The sequence below is a fragment of the Chelonia mydas genome, chromosome 10 (genome assembly GCF_015237465.2).
Source record: "Chelonia mydas isolate rCheMyd1 chromosome 10, rCheMyd1.pri.v2, whole genome shotgun sequence".
Taxonomy (NCBI): Eukaryota; Metazoa; Chordata; order Testudines; family Cheloniidae; genus Chelonia; species Chelonia mydas.
The window spans coordinates 3,122,313-3,140,770 of record NC_051250.2 but is presented as its reverse complement, the minus strand read 5'-3'; the positions used below and the strand labels follow the sequence as shown (position 1 = coordinate 3,140,770).

Below are 18,458 nucleotides of genomic sequence, written 5' to 3'. Positions count from 1 at the left end.
GTCCAATTAGCCCAGCATCCTGTCTCTGACAGTGAGTATGGCTTCCAGGAAGTGTACAGAATATGGCAATTATGGAGTGATCCACCCGTGCCTTTCCCTCCAAGTACTGCCTATGTGATTGCCAGAAAACATTCTGAGAGTCCTAGATATGCACTTCCTATGTGATCCACTTCCCGGCTTGCAGAAACCCTCACACATCACACACCTGGTGTAGGCTTCCTCCTTCATCTACCTACCACTCCTGCCAGAAACCCTCCCAGATCCCCCTACACTTGTCTCCCAACTGCTGAAAAGCCTCTCTGATCTATCTCCAAGCCTGTGCTTTCTATTCTACCTACTTCCCCTCAGCCAGAAACTTACCCTGACTCCCTGGATGTGTACTGTCTTTCTGACCCACTTCTCTGCTCCTGGTTTCAATCCCCAGATGGGCAGAGTGGCAGCCAGGAGTACATGTGTGGGGAAGAGTTTCCTGAAAGGGGAATAAGGGTTTCTTGTCATGGGCGGAGGGAAGATCAGCAGTTGGGGTAGATGAGTCAAGGATCTTTTGAGGTAGGGGAAGAGGGAGGGATGAAGAATCCCCCAGTGTAGTTTATCACTAAGGTTTAATGAGAGGGAAGGTAGACAAATATAAGAAGGGTGCAGCAGCCAGCCACATATAACAAGAATCATGAGACAGGGTTATGAGAGGCTGCAAAGATTACAGCTGTTTGTTGTAATCTGATAAGCCTCTAGCACTGGGACTCTCCTAACAACCCCCTTTCAGGTGACTCAGGCTGGTTTTGGAGCCAGGGCACCCTGACCCCTAACTAACTGCTTAATACTGACTCCGTTTGTGTTATTTCTTTTTATGGAACGTAATGAGAATGGCTGCTGAGAGGTTAAACCAAGACAAGGCCAGAAAGGGACTAGAGCTGCCCTTGTCCAGCTGACCTACTCAGTACAGAGAGTTCAGCTCCCAACACATACCTGTGTTTTTTCCTCCTTTGAACTAAGAATCTGAGATAATTAAGTTTTAATTCCAGGCCTTTAAGGAGTCATTAGTCCCCTGGAGAGAAAGCAGAATCCAGGCTAGTGCAGAATGAAGTTTAATGTTGGAGGAAAGCCTTATTTTTTAAAGGAAAAATGCCTCTCTATAGTCTGTTCTTAGATTCCTGTTTATTCCCCAGGCTATACAGGGATTCAGCTGTATTATGCAGAGCTAGCCCATGGGTGCAGCTCTACAAGGGGTAGGGACCACTGGGACAGGAAGGTTAGTTAATAAGACAGGTGGTACCATGGGTTCAAAATGTAGCAATTACAAAACCAAACCACCAGGGAAATGGCTCCAAATTGAGAAACAAAGTGGCCATCAGTTCAGGGAGTATTGTGATCAGGACTTGTGGGGTTGGGGTGATGTTGTTGGAGGTAGTAGCAGGGCCATTCATTCAGACTTGCTTCCACATCTGTGGCCCTGAACAGTAGAAAGAGGATAAAACCAATAGAAAGGGAGGATAAAGCCAAGAAAATCCCCTAAATCCCAAAGCTCTATTTAGGATTCTTATTAATGATCCAGTGCAGCTCATTGTAATAGGAGTTGTGTGTAAATTAGGGTGGTCGATTAGTCACAATTAACTCACGCGATTAACTAAAAAAAACCCCCCACAATTTAAAAAATTAATTGCAGTTAATCGCCATTTTAATTGCACTGTTAAACAATAGAATACCAATTGAAATTTATTAACTGTTCTTGATGTTTTTCTACATTTTAAAATACTGTATATTGATTTAAATTACAATAGAGAATACAAAATGTACAGTGCTCATTTTATATTATTATTTTAATTACAAATATTTGCACTGTAAAAATGATAAAAGAAATAGTATTTTTCAATTCACCTTATACAAGTACCCTAATGCAATCTGTCGTGAAAGTGCAATTTACAAATGTAGATATTTTTGTTACACAACTGCACTCAAAAACTTTAGAGCCCACAAGTCCACTGAGTCCTGCTTCTTATTCAGCCAATCGCTAAGACAAACAAGTTTGTTTCCATTTACAGGAGACAATGCTGCCCGCTTCTTATTTACAATGTCACCTGAAAGTGAAAACAGGCATTCGCATGGCACTTTTGTAGTCGGCATTGCAAGGTATTTACATGCCAGTTATGCTAAACATTCATATGCCCCTTCATGCTTCGGCCACCATTCCAGAGGACATGATTCCATGCTGATGATGCTCATTTAAAAAAACAATGTGTTAATTAAATTAGTGACTGAACTCCTTGAGGGAGAATTGTATGTCTCCTGCTCTGTTTTATCCACTTCCTGCCATATATTTCATGTTATAGCAGTCTCGGATTATGACCCAGTACATGCTGCTCATTTTAAGAACACTTTCACTGCAGATTTGACAAAACACAAAGAAGATACCAATGGGAGATTTCTAAAGATAGCTACCGCTCTCGAACCAAGGTTTAAGAATCTGAAGTGCCTTCCAAAATCTGAGAGGGATGAAGTGTGGAGCATGCTTTCAAAAGTCTTAAAAGAGCAACACTCAGATGCAGAAACTACAGAACCCAAACCACCAAAAAAGAAAATCAATCTTCTGCAGGTAGCATCTGACTCAGATGATGAAAATGAGTGTATGTCAGTCCGCACTGCTTTGGATTGTTATCAAACAGAACCCGTCATCAGCATGGAAGCATGTCTCTGGAATGGTGGTTGAAGCATAAAGGGACAGATGAATCTTTAGCACATCTGGCACCTAAATATCTTGCAACGCTGGCTACAACAGTGGCATGCAAAGGGCTGTTCTCACTGTCAGGTGACATTGTAAACAAGAATTGGGCAGCATTATCTCCTGCAAATGTAAACAAACTTGTTTTTCTGAACGATTGGCTGAACAAGAAGTAGGACTGAGTGGACTTGTAGGCTATAAAGTTTTACATTGTTTTGTTTTTGTATGCAGTTTTTTTTGTACATAATTCTACATTTGTAAGTAAAATTTTCATGATAAAGAGATTGCACTGCAATACTTGTATTAGGTGAATTGAAAAATACTGTTCATTTTGTTTTTTACAGTGCAAATATTTGTAGTCAAAAATAAATATAAAGTGAGCACTGTACACTTTGTATTCTGTGTTGTAACTGAAATCAATATATTTGAAAATGTAGACAGCATCCAAAAATATTTAAAGAAATGGTATTCTATTATTGTTTAACAGTCCGATTAATCATGCAATTATTTTTGTTAATCGCTTGACAGCCCTAGTAGTATAAATACATGTTTGGGTCTCAGATTCTCAAAGATTCCCATTGAATTTCCTTCTGATCACTGTGTACTGCTAGATGGATCGAGAAAGCTGAGGTCACCTGGAAATGCCAAGACCCAAGAGGAAAGATTGTGTGTAACACAGATATATGGTATATGCTATTCTTTGTGTTTGTTTAAAAAGCAGCATAGAAATTCATCTGATTTGCTGCCTCCTCTTCCCTGCAGCTTTCTTAGGAGAAACATTTTTTTAAGCAAATAACCCTTTGGCTTCTGCAGGAGCTGTGAGATATATCTCCACTGGCTGCACAGTGCCTCTGCAGTCACCAAAGTGTTGTCTCTGCTGTACACCCATGGAGTTAAAACAGGAATGAATTTAATTCACTGTTTAAGGGAAGTAGCATCTTCCCATGCAGGTACATTGGCGGTTGCTTCCTAAATTCTCCCCTCGAATTTACATCTATCTAAGGTTTAAACTGGTTAAAGCTTTAAGAGCCTGAGAATTTTCTTTTTGTTCCAAGCATGGTGACAGTGTTAGCTGAAACCGCTCCTGTGCCTGCCCGGCACACTTTGTACTCCTGTTCTCCAGAAAGCTCTTCAGGTTGGCTTGCTAATGAATGGCCTATTAGGTTACTGTACTCAGATAGAATTTGCCATAGAAACTCAGGTAGTTGTCACCAGCATGTAACTGATCCAAAAGCTTTGAAGCTGGTAATTTTCCTTATTCCAATCTGCTACTGGCTAGACCCTGTGAAAAAGAGGTAAGCCTTGCATGGGCTGCTTTCATACTGAGAGTAAAATAATTTTTTTAGTCAGGGAGAGTAGTTTCAGAAAGCCGGAAGGTAATTTTTTAGGGCAATGGAAACCAGTTCACTGGTAAATTCCTGACAAAGAAAGTGCCAAAGTAAAATTGGAGGAGACAGAAAATGCAGCAAAAATATTAGTTGTAGGGCAACACCCACCCCAAAGTGTAACCCAAAGGTCAGGTGTGGTGTCCTATAGGCTACAATGCAGCCCACAGTCATTCTGTTCCTGTTATCGTAGAGTGAGGAGAAAGCTAAGGAACCGCAGGTTCTTACTGCTGGTGGATACAACCAACTAGCAAGTTTTGTGCATTGATTCAAGTGCAAGATGTTCCGTGTGTGTATTTCTTTGATGTTATATGTATGTAGAATTTAGGCCTGGCCCTCTCTCCCCTGAAGAGTTATTAATGGGACCCTCGGTAGGGCATGGTTTGGGAGCCCTGGTTTAAGTCTAATTTAGGTTGTAAAATCCTGGGGGCAGGGACTGTAATTTTATTTGTCTGCAAAGTGCCATGCATAGCTATAGAGCTGGCTAAATAAATAGGAATAATTGTAGGAATACCACAGAGCTACCAAAGGCTGCATGCTGGCACAGATACAGCAGCTTGATATTATTTTTGGGAGTGACCTTTCAAACTCTCAGATAAAAAAATCACCTACTAAATATAATAATATTAGGATGAGTTTGAATTTGAAGTAGGTAAAGATAATTTAATCCACAGGCTGTGCCGAGCAGTCATCACATACGAGGCTGCGTTTCATCCAGCAGTCTGGATGATGGTCTGTTAGGAAACAAAATGAGTCTTTTTTCTAATCCAGAGTTTTAGCCTTTAGCTCAGAGATCCCTGACTATTACTAATTCCTGTGGAAGCTCTGTTTGTGGACCAAAAGCTGGAGCTCAGTGTCAAGCCTGTGTCTGGTGCTTTAAATTACCCAATTACATTGAAAATTTATTGACAAAGGAAACAAAGGTTTTTTGACTTGCTAAAAAAGAAAATCCATCACAATTATTGACCTTCATTCATACTGAGTGGGTTTAATAGCTAAAGAAAATCTCTCCTGGAATTCCTATTTTTATTTCTGTGTCACCACCAGAGGGCAGTGAATACACCAGCTTGTGCTCCAAGTCAAGATTGTTTTGTTTCAGCTGGTAAAAAAAGAATTTTCTGTTAGTTATGGACTTTTTTAAAAGAGGGTCCCACAAATCAAAGAAATTTTCCTTTTCAAATCCCAGTGCATCTTGGCCTTTTCTCTCTATTCTGCAGGTATCTGGACCTGGTAAGATTATTTGGTTTTGTTGTTTACACAAGACCTATCACCAGATGCTATGTTCTTCATAGTCTTAATATGGCCAGTGATAAGCTATAAGGGTTTCCTAGCTCTTCCCTAATCAATAACACCCGTGCCATATTAATTAGACATGTTGCCGGTGCTTGACAAACATTGGGATGTCTCTGATCATAGTGGTGCAGAAGTGGGAGCAGTTCTGTACTAGAAATTTTACCTTTATTTTGGCTGTTGTGTGTTTTTGGTGCTGATGAAAGTGCGGAGCTAGACGAGCTAAGCATACGGAGGAGAGATGCTGTGCAAACTCCCGCTCACAGCTCTGCCAGTGCATCACAGTCCTGATTTGGACCATCCCCTGCTACTTCAGCCACTGGGTTCCCCCTCCAGTTCTGCCAGTGAACTTCGATCCCAACCTGCAGCCCCCGCTGCTAATCCAGTCATGAGTCCTCACAACTCTGCAAACTAAGCTCTGGCCAGAGCTGCAGCGCCCATGACTATTGGCTGTTTGGTCAAGAATTCCCTTTGAGTGCTACCCAGGCACCGCAATTCTGCTTTATGGCACCTTATTTTATTCTAGTCAATTTCCATCCGTTTCTGCCAGGACCCTGGTCTGCAGCACACTCTGCTATTTTAGCCTCAGGTTTCTTCTGAGCAGAGACTGGCAGTTCAGCTGAACTGTGCTAAATAGTGTACTTTGTGATGTGAGCAAATGCCAATCTGGAACTAGGCTGAGACCCCCCCCTCCCTGGCAACTCATCACATCCGTGACCTTCCCAGAGCTCAGCATTTCTGTCGTGACCCAGATCCCTTATCAGCTTCCTCCATTCCCTGATCAAGAGAAGTTAAATTTGCACCTGGGAATATGGCAGCCAGTGTAGGAATCAGCAGCAAACTGGGTGGGATTATGGAAGGGGAGAGTAAGGAGCACAACAGAAACACACAGACAGCGCTGCTAGCGGACAGCAGGAATGTACATTGGCCAGTTAGCAGAGTGAGAAGTCAGTCATCAGCCTTTGGTGTTAAATGCTGCCTTGTCCTGTTCTAGACATCCTGCAGCAGTGAAAATATTTAATGTAGAAAGAAGAGTGTAGTCTGGAAGTAAACACACACACAGACTCCTCCAGGAGATAAAGCTGCTGTTTTCTGCCGATTTTCTGTGCCTGGCCAGAGACTGAAGCTGCATTAAAATGGATTAGGGGCACATATGCAGTGTTGTTGTTGCCATGGCGGTCCCAGGATATTAGAGAGACAAAGTGAGTGAGGTAATATCTTTCATTGGACCAACTTCTGTTGCTGAGAGAGACCAGCTTTTGAGCTTACGCAGAGCTCTTCTTCAGTTCTGGGAAATGTACACAGTGTCCCAGGTAAATATAAGGTAGCACATATCACAGAAACCAGGAAAGGCATCACCACAGAATCAACAGGAACTCCAGCCATTAGCTAGAAATAAGGGAGACATCTCAAACTGGGCAAGATGATTGGCATGAAGTATAGCACATGGAATGCCCAGAGGCGCTGGTCCTGAGGTGACACACTATGACGCTGCCTATGGGGGGGGCTATCTGAGTGGGCTGCTGCACAATGGAGCTTTCAATGGCCACAAGCTATCAAGAATTTCATCTCAAGACGTGTACACAACTGGTGAAGAGGAGGCAGATGTGTGGGAATCTTGCATCTTCCTCTGAGACATATGGTGCTGGCCACTGCTGGAGACAGGATAGTGGACTAGATGGACCTTGGGTCTGATCTAGTCCGGCAGTCCCCGTGTTCACTAAATTATGTGTGGAATTGTTCTCTATTTCATTTGGAGCAATTTTAGGCCCCTGTGTGTAGACAGCTCTGCTCAAAAATGGGTTGTTTTGTGGTTTGATAACAGGGCCTGTTTTTGCACCCCCAAATACTTCAGAGGAAGAAAATATTTTTAGAAAAACATGTCTTCTTGAGTTCATGCCAAATGAGAAAAAATCCTCCCATTCTGAACACCTTCACTTTTCTTGTGAATATTTTGTACACTTTATTCCAATCAGTCATACATCTGACAAACATTATCAGTCAAACATTATCCCCCCTGATTAAGGATGTAGAAATGCTTACTGGCCCAATGAGGCAAATTTTCAGATAAGCCTCAACCCGTTCTCTAAAATTAGAACATAAGAATGGCCATACTGGGTCAGACCAAAGATCCATCTATCTCAATATCCTGTATTCCAACAGTGGCCAATGCCAGGTGTCCCAGAGGGAATGAACAGAACAGGGAATCATCAAGTGATCCATCCCCTTTTGCTCATTCCCAGCTTCTGGCAAACAGAGGCTAGGGACACCATCCCTGCCCATCCTGGCTAATAGCCATTGATGGAGCTATCCTCCATGAATTTATCTAGTTCTTTTTTGAACCCTGTTATAGTCTAGGCCTTCACAACATCCTCTGTCAAAGAGTTCCACAGGTTAACTGTGTGTTGTGTGAAGAAATACTTCCTTTTGTTTGTTTTAAACTTGCTGCCTATTAATTTCATTTGGTGGCCCCCTAGTTCTTGTGTTATGAGAAGGAATAAATAACACTTCCTTATTTACTTTCTCCACATCAGAATTAGTAGGGAAATTTTTACTCTTAGGTATTTGCATGCACAATTTTGATGCACAATATTTGCAGGAGCAAAAAAGTCAAGTATTCTGTTCAAGCTGCATTTGTGTGTTCAAAGTGAGTAGTCAGACATCTAACTACCTGACTTAGGTACACAAGTATAACTTGCATGCACACAGCATTTTGCATATGCAAAATGTTCCACATGAAAAATTGTGCAGGCATAAATTTGGGCCTGTAATGTTGTGTGTGCAGTCTGTGTCTGTGCACCTACATGATTCAGGGAAGACAGGGTTTGCTGGGAATTCTGTGAGAGAACCTGAGCTTTCTGGGTCTCTAGTCCCATTTCCAGATTTGAGAGCTTCAGATACTTCCCACATAAACATCTCTTTGGGCTGCTTTTTTTGTTCAAATTTCCAGTGTTCATGCTTCACAGCCCATCACTATTTCTGTTTCCATTTGGTTTTGCATTTGTGTAGATGGGGGCAAAAGTGACAGTAAAAGCACACATGTTTATATTGGGTCAGATTTAGCTCTGATGCAACTCTGCTGAGGTCCACTGTGTTATACCAGGGAAGTGTTCGGTTCCTTGTGCATATGATGGATAAACAGATTTGTTGTAAAAGTAATTATTGCTGTGGAATCAAGAAAGAGAAGGTGAGAGGGGACAGATGCTTATGAATGTTACAGCAGCGACACATTTATGGCCATGAACAGATACTATTAGAGATGGAAAAGACCTACAGAGCATCACAGCCATACCAGAGCAAGTCAGGAGTGTTGCCTGTGGTGTCCTCTCCAAGGCTCTATCCAGTCAAGTTTCAAGTTTCACAAGTAATGGGGCTCTCACCAGTTCTCTTGGGACTATTCCATGCCCTTCTGGATGTCACCATTGGCCAGTTTCTCCTGATATTCAGCCCACGTTGGCCCATAAAACAGAAGAAAGTCATGCTGTGTAGTTCCTAATGGGATACAATATCCCTCCCCCAGATTTCTACTGCAGGCCCCAGCTCCTGCTGGTGCCACAGCAGGAGGTATAATACCTTAAACCCTTTTAGCTTGCTTAGCCCAGGGATCCTGACATGCTGAGGAAGCAAAAGAGAAAATCAAAAGACAGCAGTTTAATATTCAGTCCATGCTATCACACATTTCCCTGCCTTTCTGGCCCACTCTTTCCAACTCTCTCAGCCATTCTCAGCCAGGAGAATGGCCACTGGTTTCTTTGCATGGGGGCCAAGTATGAATAGGAAGTAGGAAACACAGTTCTGATCACACTCTTCAGCCGAGATCTCGGCAGTCAGCCAAGTGACGTGTTTGTCTCTGTGCCAAATGCATATCGGTGCATTCCTACCCAGCACAATATCCCTGATTTTCTCCCCAACACAGCTGGTTGCAGGATCAGGCCAGGCCAGCGCTTCTGGCCATTCTCTAGCTCTGTATTTCTGCTGCTCTGACATCCCATAGTTGTCTATTTTGATTTGCTCGTGTGGATAGTAGATTTCCCTGCTTGGGCTCTAATCCATTTTAACTCCTTTCAAATTCTAATTCCATTTATAGGTCTCAGTCTCAGGTCAGCGTGAGACAAGCCATTACTAACACTGTAATCAGTCTGCAGTTCTCTTTGGAGTGACAGTGAGATTAAACAGAGTAAGAAAAATACGCATGAAGCTAACACACAGCATCTTGAGGGGAACTTCTTCTGTTCCAAGGAGACTGGAAGGTCATTTTAGTGGCAGTCTGTTGTGCTAGTGAGTTGGGAAAAATGAAACCTTGCTAGAATGAATCTGTGTTTATATTGCTGATCTCAACACTTTCACCATTAAGGTGCCTTACATAAGTGTTTTGCCAGTTCAATCACTATTGTGGGCCTTAAGGAAAAAAGAAGTGTATAGGCTATTCTTCCCCAGTGAAGTGCACCTTGAATGCTGGATTGTGGATATAGCAGCTGATCAGACCTCGCTGTCTGAAGGAGTAAAAAGAATTTGTGTGGATCAGTGATATGTGCTTCTGAAGGAAACGGATGAGAAGGAAGACAGTCCTGAAACCTCAGGGGGACAAACATGCCCTTTGTGAGAGCCTGGCTGGCCTGCCTCCGAGGGCCACAGATTTCTGTAAGTCTTTTCTCATATCACAGATTCATAGAAGTTAGAGCTGGAAAAGACATACTGTAGGTGGTCACCTGGTCCATCTCCCTTTAGCCAAAGCAGCATTGTTCCCTTGTACATAATCACCAGTGTTTTGCCTAGTCTCATTTCAAATGTCCAGCCTAAAGGACAACTGTCTGTCTGTCTGTCTCCCTGCTTATTGGCCCTTGTCTGCGGTCTCCAAACTTCCCTTGGGGAGCTCACTCCACAACATAATAGCTCTCCTGATATTCAGCCTAAATTTTCCTTTGCTTAGTTTCACCCCATTAATCCCAGGCTTGTTCCACCCTAAACACTTACGCTCTCTCCTGGACATTTTCATCTGTCCGATGTTCACAGACAATTGTTATATCTCTCCTTTAGTTATTGCTTGTTGTTTAGTTCTTTTAATATTCCTTTGTAAGACAGTCCTCCCAATTCCCTTTACAGCACAGCTTTAAGCAGCTATTTGCAGTAGCAGATCCAGACGGTGATTGTTAATATAGGTTTCTATAGTAATGAATCTCTCTCTCTCCCCCCACTATCCTTTTCCCCTGTGAACAAGCTGCTTCATCCCTTCCAAGAGAAGGAGGTAAGAGATATTTGTCTTTCACCTACTTGGATTTTAATAGGATATTAAAAATCTTTCAATCTCTTGCTGAATTCCAAATGATAAAAATGTAAGGAGCTCTTCTCAGGACTTAAATGAGAAGAGAAAACATAATTTTGTCACTAAAATTGGAGTTAGAAGAGTCAAGCTGGCCCGATAGTCACTGCGTGAAAGAACAGCTGAAATGATGATGCCATGGCTTCTTGCACACATATACATCTGTACTGGGGATGAGCGTGGACTGGAGTAGGACTCTGACCATGAATGCAAAGGCAGAAGAAAGCCACTTTGGGTGATAAATCAAGATTCTATTTACACACCAACGCTGCCCCGGCTATTCTTAGTGAAGGGGCTGGCACAGATGAAGGGCGACTCAAAATAATAGGGAAAAATAAGAAGGGGAAGATTTTCAAAGATACAAAGGAGAGTGAGGCACCCAGTTCCCTTAACTTCCAGTAGGAATTGGGCACTGAGTACACAAATGGGCACAGGAATTCTCTGTGGTTCTCTGCTGACAGTCCCTTGGTGTAATCAATCTCAAGATGGGAGTCAGGTATTTGGAATACTCTCCTATCACTAGATATGAAGATTGAGAGATGCTGGAGACTGATTTTCTTTTTTTAGTTTGTATGAGCGGTTGTTATTGAAGCTTGTTTGGAACTGGTCCATAGTACTAGTTTAAAAACACCTGGGTTTTGTTACTTTGCTTTTTTGTAATCTTGAGTAGAGTTCGAGGCTTTTGGAGTTGAACAGTGCAAAAATAAAAATGCATTCATTATGATAATTGATTAAAGATTATTATTACTAACAAGCCTCCATAAATTGTATGTAGTGCAGTTGTAGCTGTAACGGTCCCAAGATATTAGAGAGACAAAGTGGGTGACGTAATATCTTTTATTGGACCAACTTCTGTTGTCGCTTTCACCAACAGAAGTTGGTCCAATAAAATATATTACGTCACCCACCTTGTTTCTCTAAGCCTCCATAAACTAATTTATCCCGTCATTTCAGGCAAAATGCTTTTTATTTCCTTTGCAATATTTTGATTGCAAGGGCCCCGTCTCTATTAGCTTTTCAGTAATGCTGAATGCATGTTAAATAATGTGTAATAAATAAATCTGAGAGTAAACAGCATCTTCATAGAGAGGCTGGATCAAAGGAGAGCGAGTGAGTCTGCATGCAAATTATTTAGCGAGTATCAAAGGACAGTTAATGGGTGTGCCTGCAAATTATTTAGTGAATCCGGTGTAGCTGAGAAGGAGCTTCGAGGATGTTGCTCTGGAGTGTTTAAAGAAGCATTGGTGATCACATGTTCCAGTTTCCCCTTTAATGTGTGCTTCTTCCACAAACACTAATGGCTGATGAGCCTGACACTTCTTTTGTGGTTTAATCTTCCCCATTAAGTCGATGGGAGTTTTGCCATTTGTCAGGCTCTCTGTAGTGGCTCATGACCTTGAGTGCCTGCCTCAGGGCAGACTGTCAAAGAGAGGGCAGACACCCCAAACTGGTGGTATGTTCTATAATTAGATCTCATCAAACCAGTAACACATTTCAACTCTTGGGTCACTCTAACAATCTCATCATGGAGTCACAGACAGTCCCCTTAGACTCTCCAGTCTGTCTTGCCACCCAGGCAAGCTGGATGTAGTGATAAATGGTCACTTGTAGCATTCATGCAAGGTTCATGCACTTGGCAACATTCAGCGCACACCCGAAGTGTTGTGTAGGAGCAGTGCACACACGGCTCCTCTCAAGAGCATGAACCTTGAAATCTCGCCCAGATGACATGAACCATGGGAAGCCTCCCAGGACTGGGCTCAAGGCCCGAGAGCAAGAAATGCGGTAGATAGAAATTGGTAAATAAGAATATTATACAAAGCCAGTGTATTCCTTTTATCTGTTGGAGTATGTAATGCGCGGGAGGAGAGAGAGAAATAAAGGAGAGGGTGGAAAAGCTGACAGGCAGACCAGCCCGTCGGCAGACCAGCCTGCTTGCTTGCTTAAAGCTTGTCCTGTCTTGTATTTGAACCGCAACAGTCACTTAAACCAAAAATCACAAAATGTTCAGATTGCTTCCAGTCCCAAGAGACCAGTCACTTACCCAAGATCAGCTGGTACTGTAGATCTTACACCAAAGACAACACCTGTAGCCAATCCTGTAATAAACTATCTAAAGTTTTATTAACTAGGAAAAAGAAAGGAGAGAGTTATTTACAGGTTCATAGAAACAAACATATACACACAAATGAGTTGGAATCTAAATCCTGAGAGTGACAGTTGTAGTAATCGGTGAGTTCAAGATTCTTTCAGGGCGGACCCAGGCATAGCCCTGGGGGATCTCTGTCTTCAGTTTGGTGTCTCTGGCCTGTGAGAGTTCAAACAGCAAAGAGATGAAAGACTTCCCTTGTCTTTGTTTTATTTCCTACACTCAGCCTCCAAGTCTATAGGATGAGCTTCCTTGCATGTAGCATTCCCAAGGTGCGATTGGGCCATTCACCAATTATTTGTATTGCAATGTTCCTTGATGGCCCATCTGATTTCGATAGTTCTTCTGGATGGGCTGGGAGAAACACCTGTCCCATTTGAGTTCACAAGTTTAGAGCAAACATTTTCAAAGTTTCAGAGTAGCAGCTGTGTTAGTCTGTATTCGCAAAAAGAAAAGGAGTACTTGTGGCACCTTAGAGACTAACAAATTTATTTGAGCATAAGCTTTTGTGAGCTACAGCTCACTTCATCGGATGCATTCAGTGAGCTGTAGCTCACGAAAGCTTATGCTCAAATAAATTTGTTAGTCTCTAAGGTGCCACAAGTACTCCTTTTCTATTTTCAGAGTTGTAAAGCAAAACTTACGTATTTCCTTGTAGCATGGAATACAAACATTACAAATAAGATAAATGCATGCAGCAATATACAAACATTCTATAGACTCTAAACACTAACTACATTCTTATAAGACTAATACCTATGTTGAGCAACACATAAGTGAATTGGTCTGGTCTCCAGTTATGAGTTTGTCAGTTCTTAGCTGATGCCTGCAGCCTGAGCAAGAGCTGGCACCTGGCCTGCTAGCATCACACCATTGATTTCAGTGGACACAGAATCAGATCCTTTGTTCTTACTCATGAATCAGGCCTTTCATACATCCTCTTCTTAAATTCTGGGTTTACCCTTCATCATACTGAAAGTGAGTCGGTACCACATAAAGGGTGTTGCAGCTTACCTGGTCTTGGCCAGACTGGTGTGAGTGCAATGTTACCTCTCCCATGTGAAGTCCATGAGTGCTCATCCCAGCAGGATCTAGAGGATCTGGCAAATTCTAATACAGATATTTTTGCAGTCATTGTGTAATGAGAAATATTTGTTATAGTAACCCATTTTGAGTAATTTGTGTGACTTGGTTTTTAGGGTGAAATTACCAGGAATATGAAATGATGGTTTCACTATGCGGGTAAAAGACAGTTAATTTGCTTCAAAGGAAACAAAAGGACTAGACTAGAAGGATAAGGAGCAGTTTGTAGAGAGGGATAAAAAGGATCTTCTCCCCACCCTATCATGGGCATTTCCTTTCCAAAGGAATGCGAACACAGAGCAGACTAGAATTCCCACCAGACGGCATCCTATATAAATAATAGCAGCTAGACCTAATGTTCTGACTGTATGGGAAACAATTTCACAACTTTTTTTCTTCCCTTCCTCTCCAGTTACAACCATGCCAGCTACCAATCAGGGGTGGCCTGAAGAGTTTGGGTTTAAGATAAGTGGAAATGGTCCTTGCTACATCCTTGCAGTAGAAGAGGGCAGCAGCGCTTATTTAGCTGGTCTTCAGCCAGGAGACCAGATCTTGGAGATAGAAGGCCAGCATGTTTCTGCCATGAACTGCAAGACTCTCATCAACCTGGCGAGGCAGTGTGAGAATGTGCCTCCGAGCATTGGAGTGGTCTCACGCATTCAGCAGATGGATATCAATCCTGGCCCGGATGGAAAGTTTGGTTTCAGCCTGATGTGTAACAGTGGCAACCCACTGCAAGTGGAGAGGGTAGCCCCAGACTCGCCTGCTTCTGAGTGTGGAATCAAACTGGGAGACTACGTGCTGGAAGTCAATGGGATTCCAGTGAAGCTTTATGAAGCAGCAGCTGCCTTGATCAAATCCTGCCAAGGGAAGGCTCTGAGACTGGGGCTGCTGCGGCTTGGGCGAGTGCAGAGATGGACCAGCAGCAGTGTACGGGGATTCGTCCAAAGTGCTGACACCATCCACCAAGAGAGAAAACAGAAGGCTCAAGAATTCAACAAGAAGGTAAAGCCAAGGGTGCAGGGCCAGATTGCAGTCTGGCAGGGCACTGTGAGTCTGGCTAAAGCCGGGGAAGAGGAGGAGGCTGTGATAAAAATGGCCAGATCCATGTGTTCATAGGTGATAGTGATTAGAGCACTCAGTGGAGCTCTTCACTCAAGGAAGGGGTGCACAAAGAGTCAACACACAAAGTATTATTCATGAATGAGCTCTACTAACAGATGTCCAGTAATATCTTTGCAGATTTGGATAATATAGATCCATGTTTTCCCTTTTCTTATGTACTGGGGTCACTGATGTTTGAGTTGAGTGAAACTGGGACACTTCTGGTCTCAGGAATTCAAATCCCCTGGCGTTTTACCATGAGCACTGGGTTTGTTCACAAAATGCAAAGACCAAAAGGCCATATCCTCAGCCGGTGTAAATCAGGGTAGCTCCACTCAAGTCATTGAGTTTTATGTGATTTCCATATAAATCTGTCAGTCATCCCAAGTGTGCTCAAATATTGGAGGCCAGATGTGATTTGGGTCAGGGGCTGTGGGTGGTGACTATTTCCTGGTCGAGGCAGGAGCCTATATATTAATGCATAAACAAGGAGGACTTGCCTGGTGTCTTGGCCATTTCCTATTATTTCCCTTCCACCATGTAAGTCACAGGAAACCTGTGGAGCTCTCTTTCTCTTGCCATTTTTCGCTGAATGCAGAGTCTTGGAAGCCCAGCTATACCTTAGGCTCTCATTGCCTGCTACAGTTTTTCTGGTGTGTATAGTATTTTCAGTGCCAGGTAGAGTGTTGGGGGCTGACTTTGGGCTGAGCGCTTCCATCTCCCATTGACGTCAGTTTGAGATGTGGGTTCTCTGAACATCTGAAAATCAGGGGTGTGCCTCTCAGATCTAGCTGGAAACAAGAATGTTCCCATGCACGGATTCTATCTGTGCAGTGGAAGGGTTCACAGAGGCAGGTTTTGGGGACATTCTCTTTCACTGTTACCAAAAATGTCTTCTAAAGGAGAAGGGGGATGGTTTTGTGGGAGGAGCCTGATTTGTCAAGATGGTTTTGTGGTTAAAACATAGGCTTAGGAGTCAGGAGACTTGGGGCCAGATTTTGTTCTCATTTATAACTGTGTAAATTAGTGTGACCCTACATTTGGATAAAACTTGGGTTAACGAGAGTGGAATCAGGACTTCTGGGTTCTATTTGCAGCTCTGCCATTGACCAAAGGGATGGTGACCATAGGCAAATCACTTCCCCTTTCTGTGCCTCAGTTTCCCCATCATTTTACAGATGAGGATTGTGAGAATGAATTTATGTTTGCAAAGGCTGTTGAGATCTTTGGGTGGAAGGCTGAAGAGAAGAGCCAAGTATTATTAATTTTTCGCCATTAAAGCATAATTATTGTCAAGCGATTATCTGTAAGGCCAGATATCCTTCTCTTCAGTATCTAAATATTTATTTAGAGTTTTATCATATCAGCCTTTAAAAAAATGTAGCTCTTATTTTGCAGCAAAGTAAAAAAAATCAAAGTAATTACAGCTTCATTGTGTTCCTGATGGTTACCCGGTGGGTAATTTGCGAAACTCATCACCTCTTGCTAATTATAAATTTGATCATGGTTGTTTCTTTAATCTTCCTACTTTCCATTTCAAAGTATCCTTTTAAAATACTGTTATGAAATAACTGGGTTGTGTTTGTTGATCCCAAGCTGATAAACACCAAGATATTAGTAAAGAGATGTGTCAGTATCAGCAGAATCTCGCTCTTCAGTCAGGCTTTAAATTAAGGGCTTTTAATTTATGATTCCAAAGGCAGTCCCACTGTATGTTAGACAGATACCTCCTGATTATTGAGGATTAACAAATGGATGAAGGTGTTGGTCTGTTTTACACTGTCGAGTGCAATTGGATTAAACCACAGTAAATATTTCTTGGATGATTGTCATTAAAATTTAGGAAGCAAGCACATTAATGATTTTGGAAAGGCTCTTCCTCATGCAATGTGTGCCTCTAAGGTCAATGGGACCATTCACGGAAGTGGAGCTGGATTTAGCCATGTAGGTGTGGTTGCTGCATCTCTATGTAACTTTAATCAATCTGCACTGCTTGCAAGCAGTAACCCCTCCGCACACTTTGTTTCTGTACCAGCTCATCCAGCCTCTTGTTCCCCAGAGTGTTTGAGTGGAAATGAGTTTGTAGAGCTTTGTGGGTTGCTGGTTTCAGGAACAGGAGTATAATGGCTCAGATGTTTTAAGTAGCCTAATTTTCAACAAGCTGCAGAAAATAATAAAACCCAATAGAGTGCTTCCCTCCATCCTTTATCGGTAAACGCTGCTTCAGTTAGAGCTGGTGGTGGTAGAATTGGATAGAATAAGCCAAAAAGCCAGGGGGGATGCTTGGGAAGCTCATCTGCATGTCATTACCCAGAATGAACTAGTAGCTCACCTCTGTTTCACAACATCACTGGGGTCCAGGCTCTGGTCACGTGCTAAAAGGTTTAAGGGTGCTTGTGGTAGCACTGGGTTCTGTGCTGGGTGCTCTGTGAGCCCAAGGTGCAGAAGGCTTTTCCTGCACTGAGTGCTAGATCATTATCTGATTTGATTTCCTGGGCTAACAGCACTCATGGAGGGGGCTGGGTGACTCAAGTGGCAGTATTTGTATTATTATCATGGCTGGCTATACTGTGGGCATGAACCCAAACCCTCACTGACCTATCCCTGACCTGGGGGCTCGAAATCTGCATCCAAACATTTCCAGTGTCTGAGTCACTGATCCAGGATCTGTGTGTTATTGGACTTAATGTTCCGGTCTGGCCCACTCCAAGGGGAGCTATAGAAGTTGATGGGAAGAATGGACCCAGAGGTGGTGTTCTGGCCTCCTTGCTTGTTGTTCTTTGTCTGAATAGTGAGGTGGGGTAGGGCGGGGCTTTGTCAGGACATCATAATAATACTTAGGCTTTCAGTTACAGGTCACCCTCTCCTGTTGTTATTCACTGAGCACCCAGGTGTGTGCCAGGCACCATACAGACAATCATAGCAATGAAAAAGACAGTCCCTGTCATGAAGAATTTACATTGTAAACTGAGCCCAGTGATTGGTGGCTGCGGAGTAATGAATGAGATGGCTAGTCCCAGTCCCCTTCCCAGTGGTAGATGATACTGTTTGCACCATTAGGCCCCCTTGTTGGCAGAGAGAGGTCAAGGACTGAATGGATCATGGAGACTGAACATCTCTTATCCCTAGTTGTAGCCCCTTCAGGTCATATTTATGTGCCTCAGTAAGGCAAAGGAAGGGAAGCTTGTCCTGCCACTGCCCATCCTTTGTTTGCTCTGTGCATAAACACAGGGAGTTCCCTCTTATGACTCTCAAGTCAACTGTGCTACTTTACACCCAGTTGACCATGGCCCAAAGGACCACTCTAGAGCTAAGAATTGCTGGGACATAGAGGTGCCCTGCCAATCTCTTTTCCCGAGTCATGTCCCTGCGGGGGAGGAGAGGAGAGGGGAAAGTAGCTGGAGGGTGTGG

General features: G+C 42.9%; 2 protein-coding genes across 7 annotated transcripts in view; both read left to right on the top strand.

The window, feature by feature from the left end:
- The window catches only part of E4F1 (E4F transcription factor 1), a 31,414-nt gene extending 30,853 nt beyond the window's left edge, over window positions 1-561 (top strand). The window contains exon 13 of the mRNA XM_043524338.1: window positions 550-561. The gene's annotated coding sequence lies outside the window, so the exon portion shown is untranslated. The remainder of the gene's footprint in view (window positions 1-549) is intronic.
- Window positions 1-18,458, top strand: part of LOC102948041 (Grid2 interacting protein) — a 104,662-nt gene that overhangs the window by 6,702 nt on the left and 79,502 nt on the right. For all 6 annotated transcript variants that reach the window (XM_027821051.3, XM_043524333.1, XM_043524332.1 and 3 more), the window contains exon 2: window positions 14,356-14,948. In XM_027821051.3, coding sequence (XP_027676852.2) covers window positions 14,356-14,948 — 593 coding nt within the window. The remainder of the gene's footprint in view (window positions 1-14,355; window positions 14,949-18,458) is intronic.